The following is a 20,660-nucleotide window of genomic DNA, read 5'->3' as shown; positions in this document are numbered from 1 at the left end:
CAGTTTACACTCCCGCTCCATCCCGTGGGACAGGCACTATTTGAATACTCGGTCCGGCCCCAGCTTCTCACCTGTGAGCCAGAAAGATGATACTTAGAAGGGCGAGGCCACACTTTACCCCGTTAGTTTCATGCACAAGCCTAACGCACAGAACTACGGACCGCAGGCACAGAGCCCTTCTGTGGCCACCCAGCTCCCTCCCCGCGCGACCCGGCGCCACACGGCCTCAGGGCCCCACTGCCTGTCCCCGAGGGCGCACGGCCGCTTCCGGGAGGTCGTCCACGCTGCTCCCCCCCCCCCCCAGTCGCCGGTCCCGCCCCGCTCGCAGCTCGCGCGTGCGCGCTTGCTGGCCGGAACGCGCCGGGGCGCGCGCGCTGGAGAGGCGGGGCCGCGCCACTCTCAGATTGTCCCCGCCCCCGCCCCGCGGCGTTCTGTTGTCGCCGTGGCAACCCGAGAGCGGCAACGGCGGAGGCGCTAGAGTCCGGCGCCGCCTCCCGGCCGCCCAGCAGTAGGCAGCGGCTGCCCGGCCTGCGCTGTCCCCGCCTCCCGGCCCGCCCTCGCCGGCCGGAGTGAGCGACCGCCAGTCCGCGGATCCCGGCTGCCGTCCGGGCGCGCGCAGCTAGCGGGCGCGACTATGCTAAGATGGTCCTGCAGGCGCGGAGCAAGCACCGGGACGCGGCTCCCAGGCCGCCCCGGCCGGCCCGCGCATCACCGCCGCCACTGAGCGGGACGTCCGAGGTGGGCGCCGGGGAGCCGGGGCTGGAGCGCGCGCCGCCGTCTCCGGGGCGCAGAGGCGCGGCGGGCAGGAAGGGGCCCCGCGCAGAGACCGCTGCGCCCGCCCCGGACGGCCTCGCGGGCCGCCTGGCGGTCGGGCTGCGTTGGGCGCTGGGCCTGCGGCGCGGGCGCGGCCGGACCTGGAGCACGCTGCTGCTAGGTGAGCCAGTTAGCAGCCCTCTTCGACTTTTCCCGGGACGCTCCTGCCTCCTCTGCTCCTCCCCGCTCCTTCCGGGGGCCCAGCTCCGCGCACCCTTCGCCCCGCCGTCCGCCCGGGCTTTTAAAAACATGGCCCGGAGATCATCAGCAGCTCGGCTGGCGGCGGGCGGGCCGGTCCGCGCGGAGGAGACCGGGCTAAAGCCTGCAGCGACAGTCCACTCTTTGCCGCTGGCTTGGCCGCTATCTCGGAGGATGGCTTGCTTAGGGATGGGAGCGATTCCTGGAGCTCGAAATACTCAGGTTCTTGTCTTAGAAAGTTGCCAAACTTATAATTAAATTTTAGCGTGCTTTTTCCCTTCTTGGCCGCAAACACTGCGGGTGGCACTTCGTGATTCTGTCACTTTCCAGGTTGTGTTGTGTTTTGGATGCCCAAGCTTTAACCTTCCCTGCTGGCATCTCTCATCCTTCTTCCATGCACCAAAAGGATGGGTTGTAACTGTGTGCCGGAAAGAAAGTTGAAGCAAGCATTCACGCGTGGGTGGCCTCTGGGTTTGCTTTCTGATTGACTTTGTCCCATAAGGCAAGTTTATAGAAGTTTGGATTAGCAGGCCTAATTTTTCCAAGTCCTTCATTAAGATCCTGTAAATTTTTTTTGTCATAATGGCTTTTGGCTATTGAATTATTTAGTTACTAGTGATATTTTGTTACTATTTTTCACTTTTCCTTAATGACCTTTCCATGTTTGGGGTGCTTCAAGCCTGGAATTTGGGGTTAGAGGGGCCATACAGCAAAATTAGCCTTCCTGTGGGGATAGCATCTTACCACAGCCATTGAGTCACTGTAAGCTAGGCACGATTATATGTTTGTGGGTTCAAGAAGGCTCGCATTGTTACAACGATATTTTCTCTTTTTTATAGTTGGGCCAAGATTAGGCAAATTCATTATTTTCGTCATGCCTCCCTTTGGTAGCTAGCTTGAGAACCTGGCCAGTGTACAGGTTAAATTCACCTTGGGGAGGCAGCGTGGTACAGTGGATGAGGCCGAAGGCACGCAGAGCTGGTGCACAGTGCTTGGGTTTGGTTTCAGGCTCACTTTGAGGGCCTTCTCTGTTATGTGGAGTTATCTTTTGCTCTACTTAGGGAGTTATCTTTTGCTCTACTTAGGAATGGCCCAAGGAGCCAAACAAAAAATTCCATGGCTAATGCATGTTTGTGTCTAAAGCATTTAGCAGCATCAGTTCCTATTGTGGAAGCAAATGCATAACCCTGATTTCGGATCCCATGACAGAATAAATCTGCAGCTTTTGTGAATGGCTAGTATAAACAGCAATCGTAGTAAAGTAATGGATGGATTGTTTTCATTTCAGGCAGAGACAATAATAGATTTTAAATGATACTGTTTTTTTTTTCATATTTTACAGTGAATTTCCTTTGGGTTTTCTTACACTGGATGACTTGTATTTGGATTTAGTAATGCTCTTGCAGAAATACAGTTTTGTTTAGTACAGCGTTTCTCTTGATTTGCTCTTTTGGCATTGTAAGTGGAAGTACAGTGAGTGTGTCAGGCTTAGGTTCTCCCTGGACTTAGGTCACCAGGCATGTAGAATTGGGAGGAACACCATAGTCGCTGTCCTCTTGTGTGAACATCTGCTGTCAGGCCACACAGCATCTGGAGGAAGGTTCTGTGCATGATCAGACCTGGTGTGCCTGGCTCAGCTCTGGCTCTGCACCCTCAAGACTGGCAGCAGCAGGGATTCTTCCTGGCACCATGCTCCCAGAGCATCAGAAAGGCACTTGTGCTGCAGAAGCTTCCAGCAATTTCCATGTCTTTGAAAGCTTCTTCATTTTCTCTTTTACCCTCCCAGAGGAGGTGAGAGTTGTATTTCAGTGTGGAACTTGAAAGTGGCTCCTGGGTCTTCCATGTTGAGGGGCATTTATTTCATAGTCACTTGTTGCTTGGCTTAATTTTAGCTGCTCGGCTCTATCAACTACGTGTTGGCTATGACAAGGTAGCTTTGTGTAAGAAAAAATGTCCTAACTTGGACGTCCATGATAGCATAGCGGCACATGTTAGAACTGTTCAAGTGTTTCTTCGCGTGTGCTGGGCACTGGTAAACCATGACCAGGTGTCCCTTTCCACTGCTGAGGGTGCAGGACAATGACGAACAGTTAGTGTGAACATATGTTTTCTTATAGATGGACATAACTACTTAATTCAGTGGTGACAAAGAGGTCTTGAAATGTTTATTTTTAGAAGTTCCGAGCTACACAGGCAGTGGTGGAGGGAGAACCTTGAAAATGTTTATCAAACTTGCCTGACCACAGTAAATAATATAGGTCGCCTCTAACCAGTTCCCACCTCAGAGAGCTCATCCTGCTGCATAGCACTATGTCTGCATAGATTTCTGTGTTCAGGCAGGAAGCATTAATAATTGAGCTATTTTCAGAGTTACGAACAGGTTTGAGAAACCTACAAAAGCTGTCAGGCCATTGAGGTCCACTGAGCAGTGGGAATGGACTCACAAGGGGGATGCGAGGCTTGCGGAAACACAGCTTTGTCAGGAGGTGTGGGCAGCTGTGCTGAGGGAGCAAGGTCACCCAGGAGGAGCTGCACAATCTTCCCACAGGAGGAGCTGCACAGTCTTCCCACACTCTGGTCTTCTGCTTGTAGTGCCTTTCACTGTCAGGTCTACTAAAGTGACCTCCTGGGATTGTGGTCAAGGCAGAGAAAGGCAGGCAGTGAACACTAACTGGCAAAGTCCAGTTAACACTGCCCTTCGGTAAGGCTTGTTTTTTTGTTTCTCCTTTCCTCTGTTCTGGTTAATTTTAACTGTCAATTTGACACTACTTTAGAATTACTTGGGAAGAGAGTTTTGGGAACTATCTAGATCTGGTTGGTTGGCCAGGAGAGGATTATCTTGGCTGTTGACTGATGTAAGAAGACCTAGCCAGTTGTTGGCTATACCAGTCCAAGAGCAGAGAAAGCTGTGAGAATAAGCAAGCAAAGATGAATCCACGCGTTTACTCTTCTCTCTCTGCTCTCACCTGAGCATGATGCGTTATACATTCTTGAACTGACTTCCCTGCAGTAATAGGCTAAAGCCTGGTGTGGCCTCTCCCACCGCTATGTAGATGTTTGTCAGGAGAGTTGTAACAGTAAGAGAAATGAAACAAGGACTTCCTTACTCTCTCCTGCCGTTCTTTCCAGACCTGCCGCAAACTTGGTGGGTTTCTGAGCCACATATTTAGCTTTTTGACATTTGACTTGGTCTTGTGTAAGATGAGAGATCTGAATTAGAACAGCAGTTCTTAACCTGAGCTATGCACTGGTGATATCTGAAAACTTGAAGCATCCCATGGTCCATACATTAGACCCCTTAATTGTGTGTCTAGTGCTGGGTATATGGCAGAAGGAAGCACACTGGAGGAGGTGGGTTTGAAATGATTGTTTGTTTTTAGTGCTGGGGACTGCCTCCTAAGTCCTGTACCAACCACTGAGCTTCCAGACGCAGATTGGCACCACTGGGACATGGAATCCCTTATGAGTGCAGTGTGCTGGGACTGTAAATCTGTACCCTCCTTTTATTTCATTGTTTTCCTTTATTCACTCATGTGTGTATGTGCTTGTGCGAGCACACACATGAGCATACACAGACAAACGCCTGTGCACACGTGCTTGTGCGTGTACATGTGCTACAGTGCTTGTGTGTTAGAGGAAAACCTCAGGAGTCAGTCAGTTCTTTCCTACTATGTGGGTGCCTGGGCCAGACCTCAGGTTTTAGGCTTTGTAGTAGGAACCTTTACCCACTGAGCCTGCATCCCTGCTCTACCCACTTCCTTGAAATGGACACATGAACCATCCGATTGCTGTAGTTTCTCTTAATCGATTGTTTCCTCAAAACTGGAGCTGTTAATTGCCACTTGCCTGATATAGCTACTTCCTCTTACACCCACCTGTGTCCTGACCTTTATCAAAAGAAGGAAGAAAGTTCTGTAGTTGGAGAGGTCTTTGTTTCAGGGGTGACACTGAGAAATATTCCTATTGAACGTGCATGTGCAGAAAACATGCTAGTGGTGCAGGACTGCAGTGTAAGATGCCATCTGTAGAATCATTAAAAAGGTTACTGTGGTGCTTTGAGTAAGAATGCCCCCCATAGGCTCATATATTTACATACGTGTGTGTGTGTGTGTGTGTGTGTTTGTCACTGAGAAGTAGTACTACTTGGGAGAGATTAAGAGATATGACGTCATTGGAGAAACTGTGTCACTGTGGGGTGGGTTTCAGAAACTCTAGCCTGGCCCATGTCTTTTTCTTCTTGCTGCCTTTGGATCCAGATGTGAACTCTTGGCTCCTCTCCAGCACCGTGTCTGCCTGTGTCCCGGCATGCTTCCAGTCATGCTGACAAGGAACTAAACCTCTGAAACTGTACGCAAGCCCCAGTTAAATGCCTTCCTTTGCAAGCCCCAGTTAAATGCCTTCCTTTGCAAGCCCCAGTTCAATGCCTTCCTTTGCAAGGCCTGCCGTGGTCTTGGTGTCTTTTCACAGCAGTGCAACAGCTACTAAGACAGAAGGTCATGTCCGACCTAGTTCCTGTGGCAGTAGCAACCCATTGGAGCTTCATGATGTTTTGGGTGGGACTGTTCTGTGTTTTGAGGGACTGTTGTGCCTTGCAGGGGGTTTATCAGAGTCCCAGGTTCTACCTACCAGAACCTAGTAGCGCTTCCCCAGTGGTAGCAACCAGATGCTTCCTAAGCACCGGCAAGTATAGCTGGGAGGCAAGCAGCACATTGGAACCACTACCACCAAGAGCCATGACTATGAGGGCCTATGACTTGCTGGGAACAGGGAGGAGGCCTGTGAAGGCAGAGTTGAGTCCTGGTACTGGGGACTGGGATGGGTCATCAGAGTTTGATGCGGTGGAAACAGCCTGGCATTTCAGTGCTGACCCGCGATGGAAGCTGTTTCTATAGTCCTCCAGTGTTTCCCGTTATTTCCTGATCTTTGAGATGGGGATGGTGAGTGGTTTGGTGAGAGTAAAGGAGTAGGTGAGGTACTACATGCACAGTAGTACGTCTGGTTCAAATTGGAGTAGAACCCCAGTTGGAATGCCTATTTTGCCAGGTGCATCCTGGGAAAAAGACGGACAAGAAACCTGTGCTGCCTGCCCCTGTGGAATTTGCATTGTGGATGTAAGAAGAATAAGTGACTAGTTAGTTACAGTTTGTAGTAAGTGCCCTGGAGGAAAGGAAAGGGCTTCTGTGTGGGGAAAAATGAAGCAAAACGAACAAAGGAAATCTCAAAGCCAGGGAATGTCCTCTCTTTAGCCAAGACAGACTTTGGGAAGGGGCCTTGTAGTTGACTTTAACCAGAGGACAGAGAAGCGGTGGCATCTGCCTGAGAACTAAACCTGTGTGAGCTGAGCCTGTGTGAGCTGAGCCAGTGTGAGCTGAGCCTGTGTGAGCCCTGTGGAAGATGAGCGGGATGGCTTCTTGATGCAGGAAGGAAGGAGCAGGTCTCACTTACCCTGTAATGGAGGAGCCGTGCCTGTGGACCAGATCTGGAACGGGAGCGAGTTTATTCCTGTTGCTGTCTGAAGCCCCTGAGGAGTGTTGAGCAAGATGGGCATGTTTACATTTTAATTCCGAGAAATCTGTGCTTGGAAAATCTAGGGGACCTGACCCCGAGGTGGGACTCTTCCAGGGTCTGTGAGAGTGACATGAATAGTGGGCATGGCTGTGAAGATGGTAAGGAGGAGTGGATTTCATTTGAAGGTAAAACTGGTCGAACTTGGGGTTACTGGCCTTGGTGTAAGGGGTGGGGACAGTTCTTCCTGGAGGAGACAGAGGAGACTGTACAGATGAGGACCAGGGTAGGCCTGATGGAGATGACGAGGATTGTGTCTGGACACGCCACTGTGAGGGGTGCGGGATACCCTGTGTGAAATGTCAGTTTGGTGGGAAGACAGAAAAGTTGTCAGTGGAAGAGAAAACAGTAAGTGTTCAGCACCAGGGTCAGTGACTTCACACTCCACAGATAGCGTCTTACTCGGGCATGGAGGGGCAGTACCTGCCAGGCTCTGGGTCTGTGCTGCAGGTGAACTCATCTTACAGTGACTTGGGCCTGACCATGACATTGTGATTGTCGTATTTACTAGACGTGGGATCTGAGGCACATAGGTGCTTAGTAACTAAACTTAAGCCTTGTCACCTCCAGAATTCTTCCGGGCAGGATTTGAACCCAAGTCCCTGGTCTTCTGAGTTCATGTTCTTAATTGCTACGTGGTGTTTCATTTAGTGAGCATGTAGCAAGAGGACAAGTGAGGCCTTCCATCCGGTTCTGAGAACCTCAGGGGTCTGTGTTTAGCACGGACTGCTTCTTTGTTTCTTCAGAAGTAAGGAGAAAGGGATCTTAGGTGGATACCAAAGTGGAGGATGGAAAGCAAGCAGTTTGTGGGTGGATGGGAGAGACACTGAAGTGTGAAGCCCTGGGAGCTTTGGCTCCTCCTGTGCTGACTGATCTCAGGAAGAGCCTGGACTCAGCCGAGCAAGCAGCTATAAGGGAGTGCTGTGTTGATTATTGGAATCCCATCAGAGCCAGAGAAAAGATGCAAGTTTGGGGGTTTGAAACTGTTTATCCTCCTTTCTAAAATAGACTTCTGGTTGATCCTTAAGAATATTTATAATCACCTAAATATGCTTTCTTGTTAAAAAGGTGCTCTAAATAGAAAAGTTTCCAAGAATAAGTGCTTGTGGGCACCGAAACTGCAGACAGTCAACTTCAGTTTTTGTAAGTTTATAAAGCTCTGTTCTTTATGTGATATTTTGCCAATAGTAGGACATTTATTCTAAAAATAGATGAAATTCTAATTACACACACATACACACACACTTAGCTCTTGCTAAAGTCTGGTCACTTAAAGCCTTATCCTGATAGATTATATTAATTCTCTTGGTGAGTGTAAAGGTTTATTAATGTCTCTTGTAAGTTTAACTAATGACATTTGTATTTCGTAGACTGCAAAGCTTATTATTTACATACTTGCTTCAAATTTATGTTGGGATCTCATCTTTTGTCATTAGCTGTAATTTACCATTAGGATATTTCTAGGAATTAATTTGTTAGTTTTCTTTAGTCCTCCATTCCATCACGTGCTAGTAATCAAAACTGGTAAAAATTCCATCCATTTCTAGATCTACACCTTTAATCCCATGAAGAGGTCATTCCTCTGTGGGTGATTTTTTATAATCCAATCAAGAGTTGTTTAATGAGTGTATTTTAAAATGCATCAGTCTACAACAGCTGTGGAACATGCTTTAAATATACGTTTTATTTTCTTGACATTATCATGATTGAATGAGAAAGAAATAAAAGGAGGCCATGACTGTTTCTAAGGGTTGAAGTTTTTATTTTAGTTATAAGAGGGAATAGGGAGAATACAGGCAGGGCAGAGACATCTGGGAGAGTTCAGAGTAGACATGACCGCCATACTGCCTTGTGAGAAGATAGAGATAGAGAGAGAGATGAGAGAGAGAGAGAGAGAGAGAGAGAGAGAGAGAGAGAGAGAGAGAGAGAAAGAAGGAGGAAGAGGAGGAGGAGGAAGAGGAGAAGGAAAGCGAGGAAGGGAGGGAGGAACCAGGAACAGTGGCCAAGAAGGCAAGAGGCCAAAAGGTAAATCAAATAGGGGCTCATAACAAAAATGTCTGGGTTATGTAAGAAAGAGCAGCTGGAGGAAGTGCAACCCAGTCTCTGGGTTGTAAAGTTCATGGTAAGGGGTAGGCTATACCAGCAAGGATTTTATAATAATTCAAATCTGCCCAATTATGTGGCTGTTCCACCCTCAATCTCACTCCTCATAGTAGTCATGGCTCGTTTTTTTTCCCCGTTATGTGTGGGCGTATTTATTTAAGAACAGTGATGAGAAAGCTGATGTACAAGAGTGTATGCCCTGTGCATAGATTGGCTTTAAGCCTGGTGTTCAAAGAGTATTTAATAGAGAAAAGAAGATAAGTGGCCAAGGACACTAATATTGGGAGAGTTTGTGTTTTCCATTAGCTACACAGGCCAATTTGAAGGACTTCCTCTGTTACAACCTCTTCTGTGTGTAGTTGCTCCCTTTTCTCAGTAGCTTTGTCATTTCCTTATTACTTAGGGCACTCGGTCTGTTGCTTCTCATAGAGAATATTTATGCCCTCATTGCTGCTCCCATCAACTGGAAGAAGCTTGACTATACTGCCTATAGTATTATGTGTTAGGACCTTGCATTCATGGGGAAGCTCTGCTGGGAGAGAAAGATTTGTGGTGATGACCACTATAAATTCTCTCCTGAGGAAATGCTTCTTCCTTACAACTGTGAGTGCAGTATCAAAATTCAGATGTTTTTCACTTTTACTTTTGAAATATATCATGGCTCAGCTTTGTTAGCATGCTTACACAGCCGTCCTCATGCGTCTGCTGATTTACTAGTTAAACGCTATTTTTAGAAGACCTTGGTCATTCCTCACCCATCTTTGATGTCTGCGGAAATGTCCTGAGTATGTAGAACTTAAATGTTATTGTGAGAATTTTACCTATGGGGACAACGTTCTTGAGTTTGAACTTGAAGCTAATTACTTGTCAGTCATGTTGGTCAAATTGTAGGGTTCACATCTGAAGGCTTAGACAGCAGTCAGAGGCAAATCGGTGGGAAGAGGACCTCATCTGTCCTGAGTCTGTTAATTCTCTAGACGGAACAGAAGTTTCTGTTTCTGCTCATTCTGAGACTCGTTATGGTTCTATATCCTCAGATCTATGCATGTGTCCCCCATCTTCATTTTGACTTTATAATTTTTGAAAACTGAATAAATTCTTAATTTAAAAAATGATTCTTAGGCCGGGTGGTGGTGGCGCACGCCTTTAATCCCAGCACTTGGGAGGCAGAGGCAGGTGGATCTCTGTGAGTTCGAGACCAGCCTGGTCTACAAGAGCTAGTTCCAGGACAGGCTCCAAAACCACAGAGAAACCCTGTCTCGAAAAACCAAAAAAAAAAAAAAAAAAAAAAGGTTCTTGGTTGTTTGGCAGTAAGATAGTTAATAAGTTTGCAGTTGGAAGGGGTTTCTTTATCTTAACATTAGAATTGTTTATCAGGAAACAAGCTTGTTGAAAATTACTAAAGATTTATAATCTTTCTGCCCCCTTCTCCCGGTGAGCCCTGATGCTTCCATGAAGGAACTGTGCTGTAGATGTATGTATTAGTTGGCGCTGGGCCCCAGCCACATGGTCACTTGGTATCTGCATTTGATGAGCTGTGGGTTTCTGTGGTGGTTTTCATCTGTTGCAAGGAAGCATTTCTTTGATGAGGGACCTCTGGGTGTAAGAATAACTATATAGAATACAGTTAGGGATTATGTTGATACGGTAAATGATGTTGTAGGTTCTCCTTCAGGATCCATGACTTTGCTAGCCTAGGGAAGTCGGCTAGGTTTCTAGTACCAGATGACTTTCTCTTGTTGCGTGGGGCTTAAGTCTAATAATTTGTTGTTTGCCACCAAGATATCTCTGCCACTATTGCATTTATGGCATCGATATTGTGCCACACATGTCATTGTTTAGTTCAGAGCATCATAGCTGAATAAGACGGTTGGTTGCTTTCCTCTCTTGGAAGCTTGCATGGTGCCTTTGATATCATGAAAGCTAGTCCTCGGGGTAGTGGGGAGGCATCTCGGATCCTCCAGGTCTGTCAGTCCCTAATGTCATATACATACAAGTCGCTTTATGTGGACCATGAAGGCTGATTTATTTATTTAGGGGTGTTTGTGTGTTTGCTTGTGTGTTTGTGCACATGCATGCCCACATGCCCATGCTTGTCTTTGTATCTTTTCCTGTGTTGAAAAGACCTATATTCTACACTTTCCTTACTGGATTTATTAGATTTCACAATTGCCCTCTGTGTGCTCAGAAGCACATTATTTGGCTGTATATTTATTTGTTTTTTGAACAGTAAAATGCATTGTGCTTTGCCAGTGAAAAGAACTTACTTTATGGAAATTATCAATGCGGATACTGTTTGATTTTGAAATATTTGTTTTCACATTGTGTAAGGCTAAGACTTTTAAAGGAAGATAGAATTCATTACCTTTAAAACATGTCTTGTGTAATCATGCATTGCTTACTCTAGTATTTGTACATAAATTCATATTTAAAATATATGCAATCTGACTTTGTGTGTTTTTCTGTTTAGAATCCCAGTCATGTTGTCTGTGGGGTGGTGGTGTATACCTTCTGAATTCTGTTGTTTCCAAATATTCACTTTAGAACACATCATTTTGTCTTTTATACCTTTGAGATTTCTAAGGCATTTTGTGTGTGTTCAACGTTTTCATGTCTAAACTTGGAGTCAGGGAAGCCTGAACTCTCTTGCAGCGTTTGCTGTATGCACCCTTGCCACATGAGACTTTAGGTCCCTTGGGGAAATAAAAGCCACTGGTTCTTTAGATTGACTCCTGGATCATTTCTGCTTAATACTGATGAGCAGACGTTAGGTACTATCAATATAATTAAGAGTTTCTATGATTTTACCTAGCTTTTGTCGATTTTTTTCTCAATGCTAAATGTATTAGAAGACCAGAATTAACCAAATTAATTAACCCTGTGAGCTCTAGATCTTATGAGGTGGGGTTTCTTTACATGGACTGTGAGTTTCAAAAGCAGTTTTGCTTCTCATTTTGAGACTTAATGTCTTTATTAGTAAATTGAACTTGTGCCTTCTTTTCCTGTTAAGAGTAGGACATTTCCCTCAGTCCCAAAGAGGGAACAAATAAAATGAATTCAACCTATTAAGGCTTTGAAGTTGTGGAACAGGAAGATAAAAATGAAAATAGAAAATGGGCAGAAAATCACCGTTGCAGTCACTTCAGAGAGTGGGAAGTCCCGTGCTAGTGGTAACAGCTCTGGGTCATGCAGTAAGTGTTGGGCGCTGAGATAACCAAACACCATCCCCCATTCTAGACTTTCTGCAAATGGGACTCAAGGCTAGACCAGTGATGTCTTAGAAAATCTCAGAGTGTTTCTTCTTAGGGAAGGAAGAGGGGAGGAAGTTTAACTCTTTTCCTTTCTTAATTCTTATGTGTGGCCACCAAGTTTTAACAGTTACACTCAGAGTTACCTTTCGAATTTGTATTTTCATGTTCCCAATCCCTCTTTGTCACCACCCTCCAGGCCTCCGCATCTTACCTGAATGGTCACTTTGTTCTTGTCACTGGCTTTGTATCGTAGCTGTCCCACTTCTCAAAGTGTGGACTTTATGAATCACCTGAGGGTTTGTTAGTAATGTATGGCTTTGAGTCCTGTACCTGTTGAATCAAGAGATTTTAAGAGCTGGGCCCAAGATTGGTGTGATCTGGTGATGTGCTCCTCCAGTGCATGGCTGTGCTCCAAGGCCACTAGTAGTGTGGAAGGCTGCCAGGGAGTCGGTGAGCTGTCTGTGTCTTCCTCTGGCTTCATGAAATGTTGATTGTTGGCTGGGAGGTGTGGTTTTGGCCTGAGATTGATCCACCTAACTGCCAGGTAGTAAATCACTGCTGGCCTCCAAGACGTGCGGGACATAAGGGACCCGGAGTGCTCACAGTAAACCTGCCCTGGCCTTTCTGTGACAGCCAGCCTTGATCAGTCTGTCATGGTCACATGTTATAGTTTGAATGTGAAGTGTCTTCCATTAGCTTATTGTTGAAATACTTCCTCCCCGAGCAGTGGTGCTGAGGAGATTGCCGAGGAGATGCGTTTCTCTCAGGAGAGGTGGGTCTAGCTAGAGGAAAATGGGTCGTTGAGAGATGGGCCTCGCGGGTCATAGCCCCAGCAGCAGCCAGGTTCCAGTGGGCTATCTCTACCTCTAGATGGGTCCTGTAATTAGCTGCTTGAGGAGCTCACTGTCACTGTCGCACCTCCCCACTGTGAAGGGCGTCACCCCAGACCATGAAGAAATGTAAATGCTTCCTTCCTCAGGTTGCTTCTCGATACATTTAATCACAGTGATGAGAAAAGGACTTAAATATGTATAAATTAGAAACTCCTAGACTCTTGGGCTAATAATGTAAATATGACTAGTTAATAAAACTAACTAGTTTTATTTAGTTACTTAGCTTATTTATTTATTTGTTATTTAGTTTATTTAGTTATCTTATTTTAATAAAAATGTCTAGTTTTATCTAGTTCTCCTGGAGATTCAAATGCAATATGAGCGTTTGGACCACTTTGAGTCTATACTGCTGTATAGACTGCTTTTCTCAGGCAGTTGCTTGTTTTCTATGTTAACTAGCTCAGACCTTCCCAACCCTCTTACGCCATGATGCATCCAGAGAGTGAGGACCACACTGTGCAGTGGGAGAATGTACAGCTCCTTCAAAGCCAAGCTGCTCCTCAGAAGGTGGCTGTCCTGAACGGCTGCAGCTCTTCCACCTTTGGCCCGTGGTTGGGAAGCTCTGATTGCTCCACACTCCTGATGTTGTGGGGCACAGGGCGTGGGACCCACTGCATAGGTCACAAGTGAGTCCTCAGAGATTGTGAGTGGATTGTCATTATTTGTTCCATGCCCTCAGCACTGGGATGAGAATTCTTTTGTGTGTTGGATGCAAGTCACATCTGGCTTCATTGTATCAGTCTTTTGGCTGGCTGCTGTAAGTCCACTCTTTTAGGTCCAAACCCAGGAAAAATGGCTTACTGAGGTGCCTGTTGACACATGAAGTTGATGCTGGCCCTCAGCCCTCCGCATCACAGGTTCCTGTTACAGAGTCATCCTGGCTAGCATTCCCTGTCTCCCACCCCAAACCTCTCCAGCCCTTGAGTGTCACCCAGTTTCTTTGATTCCTATCTAACCTAGGCCATTTTGGCTACTTGTCCTCTTGGTGCCTGGTTCCTCACTTGGTCTCTTGGTTCTTGTCCTCTTTCCCTCCTCCGCCCAGCCTTTTCTATGGCCTGGTTCAGTGCAGACTCTTCTAGATGCCTCTGGCTGTTTTCTCATGTCTACAACAAAGCTTCCTCCTCAGCAGTACCTTGGAGCACTCATGTCCTCATTTCTTATTCATGCACCAAGTTATGTGTATGCCTTGACCCCACTTTCTAGGGTCCTCCTTTCATAAACTATGTTTTAAGAAGGTCACTGATGCACCTTCTTAGATTTCTATCATTTGTAGTCTTCATTAGGTCTGCTTGAGTGCTTGGTTCACTTGATCTGGAGACTTAAGTCTTATTAGCCCTTGGAAATTTTACCCCAGAAGACCAGCTACTTGCTGATTGTTGCTGGAGTACCGCTCTTGGTTTCTTGGATGTGTGTTGCCAGTCTCCAGGGCTTTTAGACACCCGTTGGCTCTGAAGCATTCATAGTCTGAAAGTCCTGCTTTCCTTCAATTGGGTCCTAAGAAGCAGAAATGTTTTTGTTAGCTTAGGGCCCAGAAACTGGGTTTTGTTTTTGAGGTACTCTAGATACAACACTACACACAGACACAGACACACACACACACAGACATACACACAGACACACACACACATACACACACACAGACACACACACAAAGAGGAAGAGGGAGAGGTTTGACTTTGAAGGATAGATCTTGGTATTTTAGGAGGTGGTTGCTCGGTACAATCAGAGTGAAGGCTGTGTGGTGGGAACTGACTGGGAATAGTCAAGAATATGTGTTATAGAATATTACTTTAACTATGTAAAGATGTGTTACATTTGTTTATGTTGTGAAATATAACTAGGCCAAGATGTGTTAATTTTTTTTGCTATATTTGTTTAACCATGTAAAGATGTATTACATTTGTTTATGCTGCATTTGTTTAATAATGCAAAGATGTGTTGATGCTTCACCTTGCCTGCCTAAGGCACCTGGTTGGTCTAATAAAAAGCTGGAATGGCCAATAGCTAGGCAGTAGGGGGATGGGTAGGGCTGGCAGGCAAAGTGAATAAATAGGAGGAGAAGAGAATGAGAGGGATGTGAGAGAAGAGGAAAGAATGAGGAAGAGCGAGAGGAAAATGCCTGGTCCCAGCCAGTCAGGCAGCCGCCAGCCAGGCAGACATGGAGTAAGGCATACAGAATCAAAAAGCTCCAAGACAAAATATAGATGGTGAGAAACAGTATAAGTTACAACAGCTAGCAAGAAAAGAACATAAGATAAGGCTGAGCATTCGTAACAAATACCAAGACTCCATGTCATGATTTGGGAGCGGTGGGTGGCCCAAGAGAAAGCCTGCTAAAGTATGGGCCCATCATGGGAGCCATGTATGGAGGTCATGGAGTTTGGAGGAGCAGGAGAGGTACTTAGATCTGCTCACTCAGAAACCGGCTTCATTCCCCAGGATGCTTAATGGTGTAGCATACGGAGGCTCTTTACAAACGACTTCAGCCTCTGGAGAAGCGAAGGCTTGGGAGTGGACCCTTAAACAGTAAGAAGTAGCTGGTTTTAGCAATGGGGAATAAGTAACTTGTCAAGGTTGACTCAGAAACCTTGTCTAGATGGATGTAGGAAGCACCTTTAACCTTGTAATGCCAGCTTGCCATTTGAGGGCTAATGAGACCAGAACGTGTAGCATGTTTTCATAAAACTGAACTGAACTGTGTTGAAATTTGGACTTAGGATACATTTCTTCATGTGTATATTGTTGCAAGATACGCTCACCAAATGCTCACAAATGGGAAGGAGGGAACTCTTCTGTGTGGAAGGAGAGGACCTTCAGGGCCCAACATTTAATCTGTGGAGTGAGGATAAATGCATGGTTGTTGTGGAGATCAAAAGTATGGAGAGGAGACCGGTAACTTTGACTTTTGGCTTTTGAAACAGGCAGTCCTTATGTAGCCTGGAATATAGGAGCTCCCCAGTGGACTGCTTCCTTTCTACTCCTGACCACTGGACCTGACCTGGGCAGTGCCAGTAGATTCCCTTCCCTAACTGCCTTGACACCTACTTTGTCTCTGGGGGACCATTAGGACCTAAAGGAACAACCCTCCCTCGACCCTTTTTTTTTTTAAATTACACAAGCCCTTTATTTCTTACATATTTTTTATTTAGGTAATTCACTATTGATGATACACAGATAATTTTTGACTTTTTCTTGTTTGAGAATTTCATGCATGAATATACTATATTTTGATCAAATCCACCTCCCATTCTCCCTCTTTCCATTCTTCTCTGCCCCCACCTCCATCCAACTTTTCCTCTCATCTTCATGTGCTTTGTTTAAAACCTGCTTTCTCCATTTTGCACTGCCTGTGTGGGTGTGCATTAGTGCAGGATAGTCTCTGGAGGATGGGCAGCATTCTGGGGGCCATGGCCCCAAAGAAGATAGTCTCTCTCCCACAGCAGGTGACATTTGCTGGTGGCTCCACAGTTAGGAGTGGGACTTCATGAACTCCTTCCACAGCCATGCTGGAATTTTGGCTGGCTGGATCTTGTTACTATCTTGTGTGTGCAGTTACAGCCTCTGAATCCTGTGGACAGCAGCTTGCCATGCCGGGAATACTGCATTGCTGCAGACATCTGCTGCCTCTGGCTGTCCAGTGTCTCTTTGGCAATGATTCCTAAGATTTGGAGGAAGGGCATGTATTAGAGACACCCCATTTAGAGCTGACTGTACCATACCTAGCCTCTTCTCTGCATGTTTACCATTGTGGGTCTAGGCATTAATCATTATCTGCTGTAAAACGGAGCTTCCTTGATGAGGGTTGGGAGATGTACTAATCTATGGGTATAGAGATAACTTAAGAGGCATTTTATTACTCTGTTCAGTTAGCAGAATGATAGTAATATGTTTTCCCCTAGGGTCTATGGCCTGGCTAACCACAGGATGTTGGCCCAATTGTTTGCCTTGTGGATCAGGCTTTAAATCTAATCAGAAAGTGATTGATTACTCCCCTAACATTTGCGCCACTCTTTCATTAGTTGTGTGTCTAGCCAGGGCAGTAATGATTGTAGCTTGCTTACAGGGTCACAGCTGGGTCAGACTACTGAGTATGTAGTATGCATAGCACCTTCCAGCAGCACTGAAGTTGCCGGTAGGAGGAAGCTTCCAGGGCAGTACCAGCTTGGTCTATCCATGCCCTGTGTATGACTTAGTATGTCTTTAGTGCGTGGGTCTTTCCATCAGCAACATAACCAAGAGCAGTGCAATAGACTGTAGTGTTTGAGGGAGGATCTATGGGACAGCACTGTAGAGCGGCTTGAAAAGAGGTCGCTCATACCTAGCACATGCTGCCCGAACTCCGTCCCGTCAGTCCTTGGACTCTTGAGCTGTGGTTGGAATGTGGATTCATCATCTGGCAAGTTGCTTGGGCAGGAGACACTTGGTTGCCAAGAGCTCCAGTAGGATAAAATGCCCCGCTGCTTCCCACACCTGTGGCTGGGCCAGCAACCGGGGGCCTTGCTCACTGATGTTGCACACTGAACTGTCTAACCTCCAGGGAGTAAATGTAGAAAAGATTGCATATGGGTGCGTGTCTACCAAAAGGCTCAATTCAGCTTCTGTGCTACAAGGCAGGACTTGGGTTTAGTTGAGACCCTCCTGTCACACTTAGTTCTGCAGTCATTTCAAACTCACTTGCGCCCCAGCTGTACTGATGCTAACAAGTACTGGAGTAAATTCAGGAACTTTGTTCTAACTCCCGTCTGCAGAGGAATTGGGCTCTGTCTTGGTTAGCTAGAGTCCAGCAGCAAGGAGAGACTTGGCTTTGTAATGTTTCACCTCCAGTCCCTGAGACTGAAGATACAATGTAGCGTAGAATCTGGCGAATCAGGAGTTGGTGTAATATCCCAGTGTCTGATTGAGCTTTGGTGTGGGCAGTATGGACACTTCCCGCCAGACTGAAGGGCTTTCAAATCCAGCATGGAGGCAGCGGGGTCCTCCACAATCACCTTCCTTGACCTTCTTTGAACTTCTTTTTTATTTGCAGATTTTTTTCTTTTAAAGAAAAATTCAGTTACTGAGAGAACACAAAAAGGGTCTACTTGTTTAAGTGGAAAGAAATAAATTATCTAATAGATAACTCCAACACACACACACACACACACACACACACACACACACACACACACACAAACCAGAGTGGGCCTTCCTGTGAAAATTCAGGCCCTAGGGGAGTTAAAAGGTGGTGATACTTTGTGTATTTATTTTCTTGTTACTCTGGCCCACCAGTCATGTGTTCTTTTTTCTAAGGCAGCCTTACCTACTGATCCTGTTCCCCTGGGTCTTTTGGTAGCTGTTTCCAACTTTTGGTCCTGTACAGTATCTGGCAATAATAGGGCCTCACATATCTTGCTGAGTGAGTGGATGAATGGAAACTGGGGCCACAGCCTCAGCCGGTCCGGTGGCAGTGGTGTGTAGGCTGTAGTGCTTCTTGTGAAGCCTCAGTAATCGCTCCTGACTCACAGCCTGGGTCAGCCTTCCCACAGCCACCCCGCTCTGATTGTGCTGGATCTCATCTGAAGTGCTGATCTGTGAGGAGGAGGTATTTGTGCTAAAATAGTAATTAATGTACCTTTCTTTCTTCTTTCAGCTTCCTTTGCAGCCCTGTTGCACTGGTAAGATCATTTTTTCTTTAGTGATGTGTATTATGTAGATGTTTATAACTTAACAAAGCTACATCCCATGTATTTAAAAGAATAATTTCTGTATCTTAAGGATAAATGTATCTTATATACCACAGTACTCTGAAAGACTAGTTTAATTGATAAATCAGGATCAGAATAATAAACTTTTAAAATAAAAATATCCATTATTAAAGAGGCTATATTTGATACTCCAATTTGCTTAACATTAATATTGGGTGTATGTTGAGCATTAGATTGATGTTTTTAATCTTCTGGATGGAACGATGTATGAATTTTGTGATCTAGGCAGTTTCTGAATGGTACCCGATGGCACATTCAGTGTGATCTATATTTTTATAGTATGTCACTTAAAATATTGTTATAGTTCATTTTAATGTTAAAATCTAATTGGAATGTGTTTTCTTATGGAGAGAAATTTTAGTAGACTTGTTAAAACCTGGTAGAAAACAAATACAAATACAACCGTTTTTCAGTTTTATTGCAAACTGTCTGCAATCTGTAGGACTTATTTCTTTGCTTTTGGAGTAATCTTACAGCTTTACACCATTGGCTTTGTTGTTTTAATGTTTCCAGGAGCCACATAACACACCTCTTTGAAAATGATCGGCATTTTTCTCACCTCTCAACGCTGGAAAGGGAGATGGCTTTCCGCACTGAAATGGTTAGTTTTTTGTGTGTATATTATTTCATTGTAATATTTAATTTTCAGACCTTTTAGCATGAAAAGTTTCAGAAAGCCATGCCCAAGTAAAAGAAGTAGGACGGTTCTCTTACTCATCGTATCGTGTAGCATCAGTGACAGACCACACAGTCGCCCATCCTCCTTACCCATCTCTGTTTGAAGGAAGCTACACTTAGCCCTTGTGCGAGTACATTCAGGTTCTTCACAGGACTCTTCGCTGTTAGCGGTTTCTTAGCACCATCAAATGTAAACTGGTCTGTGAGTGAGCCGATTGGCACTTAGCAACTGATGATGGCCTTACTGTCTGCACTTGTGTTTACCTGCTGTATTACTGAGTCTGATAATCTATAAATCCCCCTTTCTGTTTTGTTTTTCTGCCATTTATCTATTGAAGAACCAGAATATACACACATGCACACACACACACAAACACACATACACAGATGCACACACACACGTAGTAAACATGTATGTTCAGTAGAATTGTCCACTGTGACTCATGTTCTCACCATGTTCCTATTTCCTGTGTTTTCTGAAAACTAATGGAAGATGTGGCTTCCTTTTTGTGAGGATTACGTTCAGTTGGTGCTTGACATGTTTTAGTGTCCTCGCCGAGTCCTTCCTCGAGCCCAGCCATCTCCATAGTTCACTCTTTTTATTAGAATAGACAAACTGCCATTTTCTTGCACAGTTGACTTGTAATTCTGTAAAGAATTTTCCTACAACGTGGCTTTAGTTTCTTTGTGAGGTTTACTTCGTAGTGGAAAGACAGGAAAATGATCATTTCTTTTATTTACCATGTTTTTTTTTCCATAAAAATAATTTGATTGTCACATCTAGTTAAAATCAGTAAACTGATTGGAATGTATTTTGTAACCTTTGGTGTCGGGAGCTGGCCATTCTCTTGCAGTTGGCTGTGCTGGCCCTCAGTGACCTCAGTCGTGTTTCCTTGGTGTCCAGGGATCCCTTATTTTGGGGCGCTGCACGATAGTTCCTACCTAGGCCTGGTAACAGCCAGTTTTCCAGGTAGAATCCAGACATTGTGTAGACACCAGGACCCCTGTGCTGCTAGCCTCATTCCTACTGCATGGGCCACTGCTTGGCCTTTTTGGTGAGCAGAATTAGCAAACATTATTTATTTGTTTGTTTGTTTATTTACAAAACAGTGAGTCATCAATTTATATTAAGATTTTCAAATTAAAATTTAGGATTTGATCTGTTTTACTTGATATTAAATTTGTTTTAATATGAGAATGTTAATTTCAAATTACTTATTTAATAGGATACAATGCCAAACTCATGACTAGGAATACAATTATTTCCAGAAACATAGTGTTTTCTAGCAGACAGAATGACCAGGAAAATTACTTGGTATTCTCTTTCAATTTGGTAAATAATTAATGCCTTTTCTTTACTTTTGTTCCTTAAATATTGAAGTTGTCTGTTTGTACTTATATGAAATGTTGTATGT

The 20,660-nt window shown here is 45.2% G+C and overlaps 1 protein-coding gene across 3 annotated transcripts in view; it reads left to right on the top strand.

Moving 5' to 3' along the window:
- Positions 1-557: 557 nt before the first annotated feature.
- Dpy19l1 (dpy-19 like C-mannosyltransferase 1) overlaps positions 558-20,660 on the top strand; it is a 95,121-nt gene continuing 75,018 nt past the window's right edge. For all 3 annotated transcript variants that reach the window (XM_057768218.1, XM_057768219.1, XM_057768217.1), the window contains exons 1-3: positions 558-934; positions 18,453-18,477; positions 19,081-19,168. In XM_057768218.1, coding sequence (XP_057624201.1) covers positions 643-934; positions 18,453-18,477; positions 19,081-19,168 — 405 coding nt within the window. In that variant the 5' untranslated portion in view covers positions 558-642. The remainder of the gene's footprint in view (positions 935-18,452; positions 18,478-19,080; positions 19,169-20,660) is intronic.

The sequence above is a fragment of the Chionomys nivalis genome, chromosome 4 (assembly GCF_950005125.1).
Source record: "Chionomys nivalis chromosome 4, mChiNiv1.1, whole genome shotgun sequence".
Lineage (NCBI taxonomy): Eukaryota > Metazoa > Chordata > Mammalia > Rodentia > Cricetidae > Chionomys > Chionomys nivalis.
The sequence above is the reverse complement of the archived record's forward strand: the minus strand, read 5'-3'. Positions and strand labels throughout refer to the sequence as shown.